The 12,606-nt window shown below is 36.9% G+C and overlaps 1 protein-coding gene across 1 annotated transcript in view; it reads left to right on the top strand.

Moving 5' to 3' along the window:
• LOC127424499 (sodium-dependent neutral amino acid transporter SLC6A17-like) overlaps positions 1-11,985 on the top strand; it is a 32,819-nt gene extending 20,834 nt beyond the window's left edge. The window contains exons 6-12 of the mRNA XM_051669783.1: positions 776-886; positions 1,304-1,545; positions 2,147-2,339; positions 2,519-2,711; positions 2,949-3,108; positions 3,266-3,428; positions 9,450-11,985. Of these exons, the coding sequence (XP_051525743.1) occupies positions 776-886; positions 1,304-1,545; positions 2,147-2,339; positions 2,519-2,711; positions 2,949-3,108; positions 3,266-3,428; positions 9,450-9,818 (1,431 nt within the window). The 3' untranslated portion in view covers positions 9,819-11,985. The remainder of the gene's footprint in view (positions 1-775; positions 887-1,303; positions 1,546-2,146; positions 2,340-2,518; positions 2,712-2,948; positions 3,109-3,265; positions 3,429-9,449) is intronic.
• Positions 11,986-12,606: the final 621 nt, after the last annotated feature.

The raw sequence follows: 12,606 nt of genomic DNA, 5'->3' as shown, positions 1-12,606 counted from the left end.
CAGCACACCCTGGGATTCGAACTAGCGAACTAGCGAACTCCAGGGGTGGTAGCCAGCGTATTTTACCACTGAGCTACCCAGGCCCCCCAAAGTGCAAGTTTTTGAGAACGATGCCGTTATCGTCTCCGTGTAAACATACAAAAACGAGAATTTGTGAAAACGATGACGTCATGCGCACGCGTATTACGCGTTCAGTCTATAGGCATGTGCGCGAATACTTCAGAACAACACGTGAGACATTCAAAACTACAATGGTGGAATACAGGACTGTGTTTGTGCTGCTCAAGATTTTGAGTAATTGATGCTTCTCCAGCAAAGTAATTGTAGTAATAAAGCAACCTCATTATCCGTCCAGACAAAATTGCTCGATGCTTTCGCCATCTACATTGTTTTTTTTTTTGTTTTTTTTTTTAATTTTGAATGTTTTTTTATTATTATTGAACAAAGATTACAGGGGATACATATATCACAAAAAAAAAAAAAAACACACACACTTAAGAAAACAGGAAACTCGGGGTAGAGCAAGGCAATAAAGTAAATTTTCAAACAAGAGGTTCCATGACAGTTAAGCGATGTAGGCAGTAGGTAGCGAGGCAGTTCACTAGGTTTTTGGAACTTAACTAAGCAGTTTTCAGTAAAGCAAAACATTTTGGTTAATCTCTTTCTCATCATGCCAATAAACACTTCACCACCTGTTCAGGTTGTGTAACTAGAAAAATAGAACCTCTTTTAAACCTGAGGCAAGCTCTATAAAGCCTGTTCTGTGTTTCTGCAGGTGATGTACTTCAGCTCTCTTTTTCCCTATGTGGTGCTCTTCTGCTTCCTGGTGAGGGGGCTGTTTCTTAAAGGAGCAGTAGATGGTATCGCTCACATGTTCACACCCAAGGTAAGGTGAATGTATGCACACTCTCTTCAACGAGCACATACACACAATACTTTTGCTATTCAAATGACTTAAGATTTATTCTATAAGAGTCTAGTGTACCCATTTCTTGCAGTGCAAGCAAAGCTTTAACATAGAGTCAGCACTGTTTAAAAAAAAGAAATAATTTCCAGCTAAATGTAGCTCTCCTTTATCTTTGTCACATGGTTGGAAGACTCCCTCTTGTGGTGTGGTTGGGATGTTTATTTAGATTTCATACAAAAATGATTACATTATCTTAATCACACATTATTATAAACGATGGAAGGCCACAAGTTGACATTTATTTAGCACTGAAGTAATTTTCTTAAAAGTTGAAAAATCTATTTGTTTTTTAATCAAATATATATATATATAACATTTTTTATAATGTGATTTTAGCTGGAGATCATGCTGGAGCCACAAGTGTGGCGTGAGGCTGCCACTCAGGTCTTCTTTGCTCTGGGTCTGGGTTTCGGAGGAGTCATTGCTTTTTCCAGCTACAACAAGAGAGATAACAACTGCCATTTTGATGCCGTGCTGGTCTCCTTCATCAACTTCCTGACCTCTATACTGGCCACACTAGTGGTGTTTGCTGTGCTGGGCTTTAAAGCCAATATCATGAATGAGAAATGTGTGGTGGAGTACGTATGACCTCTCAACATATCTATGTATTTTATTTCTGTAATGAAAGGAAATATATTAGTTATGAATGGCCTGATCCAAGAGTGATTGGATTAAAGGTCTAGTTTACCCGAAAATGAAAATTCGGTCATCATTTACTCACCCTCCCCTGATGAAAATATGTTCTGCTTTGAATGCTGGTCCACAACATGGGTTTCTGATGTGGCTGACCATGGGAACGGCATGCTGGTTAAGTTGGTCTTTTCAGCAGGGTCCTGTTATTTCCAGGCCCTATGACTTTCTTTCTTCCTTGAAACACAAGAGGAGAAATTTTGAACTTGTTAGCCCTGTTTATTACATACAATGAAATTAGATGGTGACTGTGGCTTACATGCCTAACATCTCCTTTTGTGTTCCACAGAAGAAGGTCATACATGCTTTAAGTGACATATGAGTGTGTAAATTATAACATTATATTAGACATTATAATACACTCTTTATTGTATTGTTGTTTTTGTTGCTGTTGTCTAAAAAAAAAAAATTGGGTAATAAATTGGGTGCTGTATAAAGCTGTCTTTAGAAGTCATCAAACAGCTTCATGTCTCTGTTTTTTCTCTTTAGGAATGCTGAAAAGATTCTGGGCTATTTAAACTCAAATGTGCTAAGTCAGGATCTTATTCCCCCTCATGTCAACTTCTCCCACCTTACCTCGTCTGACTATGCTGAGTTGTACGGTGTGATAAAAATTGTGAAAGAAGACAGCTTTGAACAGCTGGGGCTGGAGCAGTGTTTGCTGGAGGATGAACTCAATAAGGCAGGTGTTCAGCACTTACTTACGAGATCTACTTTAGAGCCATTAATATATTACATTCCCTTTTGTCAGATCTCAAACTTTGAAAACCAGCATCTCAATTGAAACAACAACTGATAGTTTGTGAAATAAATATATTCCAATCTATTGATCACATTCTCTCATTCTCTCTCTCTCATCAGTCTGTTCAAGGCACTGGTTTGGCTTTTATTGCCTTCACAGAGGCCATGACCCATTTTCCAGCTTCTCCATTTTGGTCTGTCATGTTTTTCTTCATGTTAATTAACCTGGGACTGGGCAGCATGATTGGCACCATGACTGGCATCACCACACCAATTCTGGATGCCTTCAAAATTCGCAAAGAGGTCCTCACAGGTGAGATCTCCTGGTTTTGTGGCTCTGCAGAAATGTCTTATAAATTCCTCACTTGCGTTCTGTCTTACGTGGTCATCTCTTTTTTTCTGTAAATGACGTTTACTCTTATGCATTTTGCCAAACCAGTTTTGTTGTGATTATTCACCAGATATATCTCTTAACAATCTGAGAAAGTGATGCTACTTGACTCACTTTTAGGAGACACTGAATATTCTGTTTGATCTTGTATTTTCCCAGTGGGCTGCTGCATTGTGGCCTTTTTTTGCGGCCTGCTGTTCGTCCAGCGTTCAGGGAACTACTTTGTCACCATGTTTGATGACTACTCTGCTGGTCTGCCTCTCACCATTGTGGTGATTCTAGAGAATGTATCTGTAGCCTGGATCTATGGCACCAAAAGGTGGGAAGGAAGACTTTTAGCACTTGTGAAGTTCTTTGGAATTTGTTCAGAGAATGACTAAATTAGGATGGCGTTTCTGAAATCATATTTCTTCCTTGTCTGTGCTTAATAACCCCAGAAAAGTCTCTAAAAAGCTTTTTTTTTTTTTGTTGAGCAGGTTCATGCAGGATCTGGAGGACATGCTGGGTTTCAGGCCTTACACTGTATACTTCTATCTGTGGAAGTACGTGTCTCCAGTGTGCCTGATCATACTGATTTCTGCATCTGTTGTAGAGATGACCATCAGCCCTCCAGGATACAATGCATGGGTGCAGGACCTGGTCAGTTGAACACACATTACTTTTCTCTCGCTTCTCCTGTCTCCCTTTTCATGACTAACTATACCCTGCTCAAATCAAGCTTTGCCAAAAATGTTTAATCAAAAAGGGAGTACATATAAGAATATTAATGGAATATAAAATAGAAAAGGAATATAAAATCTAAAAACATATTGAACTGAAAAAGGAAAGTTTGTCAAGACAAAATGGGAATGTTGGCTTGACAAATACCTGTCCTAAAGTTGAAAAAAGTCTTGAAGTCTGAAAATATTTGTATGTACAGTATATGTACAGTATATATGGTGTATATAAAAACAACCCAAGGGGCCATTCAGACAGAATGCATACTTGTTGACATTCTTTTGAAACTGTCACTACGCAGCGCTCCTGCACAAGATGTAGAAAAAACAACGAGACACAGCACAACAATTAAAGACATACATTTAGTGCATATTTACATAGAAAAACAATGGAAAAAAGCCGCAGACCGACACAGTAGTGTTTTTAAGTTTTAAGAATATGCAAATTTAAATGATATTCTGTGTTCAGTAAAAGTTAATTTCAATTTACAGCATGTGTGCTGGTTACCACAAAAAATTAAAAAAAAAAAAAATGTGTCCCTCCTTTTCTTTAAAAAAGCATAAATCAAAGTTACAGTGAGGCACTTGAAGCGAATGGGGCAATTTTTGGAGGGGTTAAATGCAGAAATGTGAAGCTTATATTTTTAAAAAAGCACTTACATGAATTCTTCTGTTAAAACTTATTATTTGAGCCTTTAAGTTGTTTAAATCGTCATTGTAGGGTTTTAGAGTTTATGCCGCTACATCGGCAACAAAGTTATAAAATTGGATATAACTTTAAACAGAAAAGGTGAATATATTCGCATATTGCATATTGTTTACATCTTGTGGCGATACTTTTGAAACAGTGAGTATTTTAACATTTATGTATTGGCCCAATTCACTTCCATTGTAAGTGCCTTACTGTAACCCAGGTATTTGTTTTTTAAAAGAAAAGGAGGGACCAAGGGCATAGCCAGGAATTTACTTTTGGGTGGCCCTCAATAAAAATGGATGGGCCAAGTTTTAGCCCAATTTTTTTTTTTTTTAAACCCTTTGACACGTACGATCACACTGGTTTGATCATTCTAGAGTTGTCCTTGGGCCTACGATCACACCGGTGTTATTAGAACGTTCGTGTCTAACGTCATCAACTGGCACATTTTAAATTCAAATCTGCTTTCGCGCTGTTTAGCTGCCGCTGCTACAGAAAGGGACTGGCTAAGCATTTGCCATTTACATGCCTAAAACAGCTGCTTGAACAATCTTTTAAACCACAGGATGTTTATTTTATGTTACAGGCATTCAAACTAACACAGAATACAAGTTTACGGTCCATATCCACACACTGCTTATACTTAAGGCAAAACTAACTGAGAAACTCACCAAATCAGCTGTTGTTCTGCCACTGCTATGTACAGGAGGACTGGCTAAGCACTCATCATTTATGTCTAAATCAGCAGTTCGAACAGTCTTTTCAACCATAGGATGTGTTTATTTTATATTACGAACATTCAAACAAACATAGAAGAAAACAAGTTTACTGTCCATATACATACCCTGTGGATAATAGGGGAAAAACTAACTAAGAAACTCACCAAATCTGCTGTCGTGCTGCTGCTATGGAGAGAGAGACTGGCTAAGTGCTTGTCATTTATGTCTAAAATAGATGCTTAAACAGTCTTTTCAAACACGTGATAAAATAAATTTATGTAACGGGCATTCAAATAAACACAGAGGTATTAGAATACAAGTTTACAGTGCATATCTACACATTGGTATAAGACAGCAGCAAAAATAATTGAGAAAAAATCACCTTTCAAATGTAATGTTTTATTTACATGAAACAAATATTATGTTGACAGGCTCTGGACTCTGAAGTCTGCATTGCAGTGTAAACAAACATGGCCATGGTCACAGCCTATCAGTAATTACGTTCATCTCGATAATAGTACGATCATTGTAAAAGTTATATAAACACATATGTTTGACATATTTGAGAATCTATTAACACATTTTTAATGTGGTAAATAAGATTATTTTTTAATAAAAACTAAGAATCTGAAATAAAGGATTGACATCAGTAATTCTTCATAGTTTTCTTTCTTTATTTTTTTTATTTTTTATTTTTTTGTAATGCTTCATAGTCTTCCATTTCCCCCGATGATAAGTGTCACAACATGTCACTTTTTCCTCAGACTCGCATTGGCGCTCGTCACGGATTTTACACACACACAAATTCTTTAGCTAATTGTATTTATTTACAGTCTTATTTACACAATTGCAACAGAAAAAGATGTCTGCTTTTAAATGAAAACAATTAACCGCGGAGGAGATCAGAGAAATATTTTTTTAATTCTCAAGGTGTCTCAGCCACTGCTTCATCACCTGCACACACAACACCAAAGGAGGTGGAGGAGGTAAGCTCTTCCTGCTGGAGGGCTACCAGCAATTTTACCCCTTAAAGTCAGACCCCACCTGCATCTCCCACAGAGGTCTAGTGTTTGAAAATGTTTATAACAGAGGAGCTTGTTGAGGAGATCAGGAAACAAACCGCTATGCCACAGAACAGCTGGAGAAAACACCACCTGGATGAAAGGAAAGCTGGCAAAATGGGTTCTGACTAATATAAATGAGATTGAGATTAATGTAACTGAGTTTATATTGTAGTTTTGTGTGGTGTACTTATTGGTTACACTCGATCCACCACTACGAGGGACTTGGGATCTCTGGGTCCATTGTCATGTCCTTACTGGCCCTTTACAATTGATAGGGCACACCACTGATTCCCTGCAATTCAGGATCAACCTGATGAGAGGGCTGCTTGAGCAGCATAGTTCACCACAGTATTGGTGCAGTAGGGGCCGTCCTGCCTCAGACAATCCCTTGCGTCTGACAGCCAGGCATTTCCCCTCAGAAGATCCTCAAACCACTTCCCAGGGCAGCAGGACCAGGTGGCACTGCAAGGTCCATCTCTTCAGCACACGGAAGACAAAGGAGAGGTGCCTTACAATATACATGTGTGTGCCGTGCAACACTCTTTGTGAGTTACTCCATGCTTTGAGGAGAACCACACACTCAGACATTATTGAACCTATAAAAGGTTGTTTAAATGTTCTTTATAGTTAATATTTAATGTTATTTCATACTGTTTAGTAAATATTATTATATGTATATTGTTTTTTATATTGTTATGAAATTTGTAAGTAGTGAAATTACTATGGTCTATGAAATTTGTGTTTTTTGTTTAACCATAACTAATAAAACTGTTAACATTTCATTATTATTCAATATGTCATTCATTATGCCTCTTGATAAAGCAGAGCCTAGTAACATAGTACTTCACATCATGCAGACTCAGGACATTTACAACTTACAGTGAATAACACTCCTTTCAGTGCGTTTTTGTTCCATAAAAATAACTCTCCATGGATGAATCAGTGACGAAATGGAAGGGTAGGCTTGAATTTCAACAGTTTAAACCTGCAAAAAGAAAAAGATTTCACAGTATTTTTTATTTATTTGTGTGTGTGTGTGTGTGTGTGTGTGTGACATGCACACAGAGTATTTGCAAGACATGATTGTATATATCGGATCCACAACAGACATTCACCATAATGAGGGGCTTGGGATCTCTATGTCTGTTGAAACGCCTTATGTGAGGAAGGATACTAGCACGTTGGGAGTGTTACTTTTGAAGTGTATTCCACTACAGATTACAGAATACATGCTGTAAAATGTCATTTGTAACATATTCCGTTAGATTACTCAAGGTCAGTAACGCATTCTGAATACTTTGGATTACTTCTTCAGCACTGGTAGATTTTTTCACTTGTTTTGACTAAAAAATCTGCCAGTAGAGTAAGACAAAATACACATGTTAAAAATACATTCTCTGAAAAACCTAAATATCTTGTGCAGTGTTGTTTCTAAAACAAGATAAATCAAATTGATCTTGTTTTAATGATTTTTAGATATTTTTACAGGAAAACAAGAATATGATTTTTGCCCTAATATCAAAGGTCTTACTAGAAAAAAGAAATTATGATCCAACGTGAATTTTCTTGATAAAAAAATATGATCGTGCCTGGTAACACGTGCATGTAAAATGGCTAGAAATAGCATTTTAGCTAAGCGTAAAGCTGACAATTTACACAAGGTTTATTTCAAAACTTACTTCAAATGTACTTCTCTGTCTGCTCATATGAATGTAACACATCATAAGAAAGTTTTTCACTGCTGTTCAAATGCACTTTGGATCGCATCATTTATATGTATAAATGTTTTCCATCTGAAAGGACTAAATATTAAATGAAACAAATGACAATAAAATGCAAAGTAATTTCTTCCATAATCAAAATACTTTTTGAATGTAACTGTATTCTAAATACCAATGATTTAAATTGTAACTGTAGTGGAATATTTTGTGTTTTAAATACGGAACCCCGTTACATGTATTCCATTACTCCCCAACCCTGGATACTGGTATAACAGTCCCACATTTTCCCAGCAATGTTACGGGGCCTGTGGTACAGTGGGGGCAAATAGGATGAGAATAACCATAATCACCTGCAAAATGACCAAAGATAAAGGAGAATAGTAAAGTAGTAAGGTACTCACCAAGTACATGAGAGCTGTGCAACACTCCCTTTTTGTGTTGGCCCATGGCCCTGAAACCTTATTGAGACTGCAAAAGATAAGGCAATGTTATTATTTATTCATATTATTTACTTACCATCATAATATTTTATTGTTATTGATAAATTTAATAAAAAAAAAAGTCATTTAATTTACTGAAATCATTTATAAAAATTCTTTACAATTATTTTAATAACACTGAATTGACGTGTGTCTAACAAAGCAATGCTGTATGATATTTTACATCACATATGAGCAGCTAATCGTGAATAAATACAATGTCTGGCTTCATTGCTGTAATATTATGTTTAATAGTATTATCAATACAACTATAATCCTACTGTAACTTTAGCTGAAATATATATCCTATTAAAAAAATCCTAAAACAATAACTTTTTCATCAAAGTGAGCATGAGTGAACACAACAAAATAGTAATAAACGCTGCAATGTGCTGAGCAGAGCATTGCCAAATAGATTACAAGTGCAGTGAAAGGGCATGATGGCATTGTACAGTATGAGGTTTGGAGGTTTTGAAGTGAAAATGAAGCTTATCATTTATTCACCAATGTTTAGCCCTCCCATGTGCGTCGGCTGTAAAACCCCACGAACCGGCGAAATGCAAGGCTCAAGTAAAGTGAAAATAATGGCAACATAAACTTTTGGTTAATATGTTTATTATAGCTTATAGGTATTTTACATTTTTAGAGGTTTTGAATTGAAAATCATGCTAAACGTGTCCTAGTTTACTCACCTACACTGTCCTCCTGGCGTGCCAGCTGCGAAGTGTCACGTGACTACAAAATGCCTTGTTGTGATTGGCTTGTTGCGTCAGGATGGAATTTAGATGGTTATATGTTGTTATGTTTAATTTCAAGCGCATAAAAAACTCATACCGGGGAAGAAAAATGGAAAGTATGTGCAAAAGGGTTTACCAAATTTTTCTTAACAACAGAGAAGCGCCGCATTCTTTCACACTTTCAGAAATCAGAAATTATGCACGTTTTAAACTTTTTAATAAATATAAATCTGAAGTCAAAGAATGATCTCTAATATTCTGGGTGGCCTGGGTCTAATTTGGGTGGGCCTAGGCCCACCCTGGCGCAACCTTAGCTACACCATTGGGAGAGACAAGTCGGAATAATTTTTGTGGTAATCAACATTATGCCGCAAATGCTGTCAATTGAGCTTTACTTGTATTGAATCCGGGACATTCCTTTAAAAAATGTTTAACTATCTGTCTTCCTTTTTCTCTCAAATGTGACTTTTTCCATCTCTCTCTCTCTCTCTCTCTCTCTCTCTCTCTTCTCTCTCTCTCTCTCGACTTAGGCCATGGAGAGGTTTCAGAGTTATCCTCCTTGGGCTCTAGTGATGTGTTTCGCTCTCATTATTGTAGCCATGCTTCCTCTTCCACTGGTTTTCCTTGCTCGTCACTTTAACTGGCTCCCTGATGGCTCCAACAAGCTATCCGTCTCTTACCGCAAGAGTCTGGCAAAGGAGGCTTCCACCCTGGAAGATGAGACAAGGTTTATACTTGGAAAGAACCCCAGCGAAGCTCCATCTCCAATGCCCAGTCACCGTGCTTATCTGGGCCCAGGCAGCACCTCTCCTGTGGAACTCATCACCAACTCTACCTCTATCAGCGGATATGGCAGCAGTTATCAGACCAATCCTGCCCCCCCCAAATCTGAGTCATGATCCTTCAACCCACCAACCAGAGACTGAGAGAGAAAGAGAGAAGAGAAGATAGGAACATGCTGAACAGATAAGAAGGTCCTAGTGTTGGTCACACCTTAACCCAAGCCATGCAGAGGAGCAGGATAACAAGAAAATGGAAAGAAAGACACAGAGATCCTTCACTATATCACACGTGCAGCCCTACCTACAGTAAGCAAGGAACATGCCATTATACAGACAGCCTCCTCTGCGCCCTTTTATTCATTCAGACTAAAGATGCTGTTCTTAAGGTGAGACCCCAGGGCTTCCAGATCAGTCGCATAACTGAATGTAAGGTGGCTTTGTGAGTTTGACTGTAAATCTTATTTTCATATACAGATAAATTAAATCAACCCTTAGAAGAAATGAAATGAAATGAAAACAAATCATCATTTATTCACCCTCATTTTGTTCCAAACCCATCTGACTGACTGACTTATATGTAACACAAAAGGAGGTGTTAGGCAGTGTTAGTCACCATTCAGTTTTATTGTATGAAATAAAGATGCAATGAAAGTGAATGGTGACTAAGGCGAAAACCTATTTTTGTGTTCCTTAGAAGAAAGAAAGTCTTGCCAGTCATAGGGGGAACAACTTGAGGATGAGTAATGATTAAAAAAAAAAAACATTTTTAAGTGAAATATCCCTTAATATAGTAATGACGAAAATGAAGAAAACATAATCAACAGATTAATACCATGAGAAAAGCGGGTTTTTTTTTTAGTCCTAACCAGCCGTGGCTGCGACAAGTTCCTCATCCACAGTGAAATCTAATTAGACCAAAATCCTGCTCCTCATAACTGCATATTAAACATCCATAATCACAACAGTTTCATTTAAAATTGCTTGTCGTTTGAAATTTGATGCATCACTCCTGGTTAGGACACATCGTGAGAAGTTATGTCTCTGTGACTGGTCTGGGGCCCAGTAAATGCCATAGGGGTGTTAACACACCCCTCTCTGTGTGTGTTGTGGTGATCGTTCTTGCTCAGGTTAAGGTGTTGCCAATGATGCTGAACTCTAGACATCATACAGTATGCAGAAGATGCCATACAAGAGCCTCATTATCCTGCAGGATTTTTATTTAAACCCACATTCAGAGCTCTGAAGACAACTCAGAGGGGCTTCAGAGAAACTTAAACTTTCACTTAATGATAATAAGCCCTCTAATAGATATTTAAGTATCACTGTTAAGTACAGACCACCTGACAGTAGAGCAAATTGATAGCTGTTAAAAAAGTAAAGCACATGTTCCTTTTTTCCAAGTGTTCTTGGTTATAGAGTTTACAGACTTTGTACTACTACAGTCTGTCATGTTCACATTTTACCACTGGAGGGCAATATACAGTATACTATGTATTCGTAAACAACACACATAGTCTCAGTGCAGTATATCATATATATACAGTATCAGTGTCAGGTACAGGCTGTTTTTGCCACTAGATTAAGCTTCTTTTCTAAGTTTCATTTTTGGAAAGTTTATGTAGAGGTTTTTATTTTTTTTTAATAAAGAAAACAAGAAATGTGACTGCCTGATGATAGGTGATATTTACAGTGCAAAGCACAAGAAATGATGTACAGTTTCAGAATGCAATAAGGGGTACAGATTTAGCCAAGTTAGCTCCACCAATTACAATAGCTCTAACACTAATAACACATTAATTTAAGAGCAACATTTGCATATCTGCAGTGGCAATAAAAGGGATTTTGTTGAATGGCATTAACTGGCATTCATTCTCTCAGCTTTACTTTCCAACCCAGTTCTAAACCAGTGGAGACATACTGTATGTAAAAGTGAAATCTACAGTTTTTCAGTTTCTACCGACAGTTATAGCGCTTAGTGGAGACTAGCCTATATCGCAGAATATATGTAATAATACTGTAATTCCAAGTGACTAATTCCAAGTGACTCTTAATAGGGGATGGTACTTAAAACTACTGTATGTTATGTTTTTAGTAACTTATATTTTGCCACAAAACATTTAAATGGTTAAGAAGTGCTGTTTGCTTATGATTTACCAATGTCAATGTCTTTTTTTACATATACATACAGTATGTGAGTTTACTGCATGGAGAATTATTTGACCCTTGTTCAACACTGTCCATTTTCCGAACTGCGCTGCTGATCTCTGGAACATATGCAATATAATATGAGGTCATCTGTGTGGAATTTCAATATATATATATATATATATATATATATATATATATATATATATATATATATATATATATATAAAAAAGTCACTCACATTTCCACACATGACCTCATTAATGTGCATATTCGAGAGATTTAAAAAAAAAAATATGTATATTTATTTGCAATTTCTCCTATTTTTTTCTCTATGTCTTCATGAAGAAACCATGTTTAATCAATTTAAATAACACAGTCTATGAAAAATATAAATGGAAAAATTTGTAACAAATGTTAATCAACCTGAAGTGAAAAAGCAGTTGCTTGTCTCTATAAGGTAAATTCAAGTCAAATAATTGAGCTGGAAGAATAGGACCAGTTTCCTTAAGGAACCAAAGGTTAGTCCATCTTGATTTGTGTCATGTGTAGTTGCTTTATGTGTAGTTTAGAATGCAAACAGTGAAGACTGCCTAATGTGAATGAGAATAGTTGCCCTTTAATGCTCACTGCCTAGTAATCTGTAAACTTAAGCATCCTCTTCTTTTTAGTTTGGCTATTGTGCTCTTAAAGGGAAAGTTCTGACAAAAATTCTAATTCTGTCATTTACTCACCCTCGTGTTATTCCAAACCTGTATG

This window comes from Myxocyprinus asiaticus, chromosome 33 (assembly GCF_019703515.2).
Source record: "Myxocyprinus asiaticus isolate MX2 ecotype Aquarium Trade chromosome 33, UBuf_Myxa_2, whole genome shotgun sequence".
Classification (NCBI taxonomy): Eukaryota; Metazoa; Chordata; class Actinopteri; order Cypriniformes; family Catostomidae; genus Myxocyprinus; species Myxocyprinus asiaticus.
The sequence above is the reverse complement of the archived record's forward strand: the minus strand, read 5'-3'. Positions and strand labels throughout refer to the sequence as shown.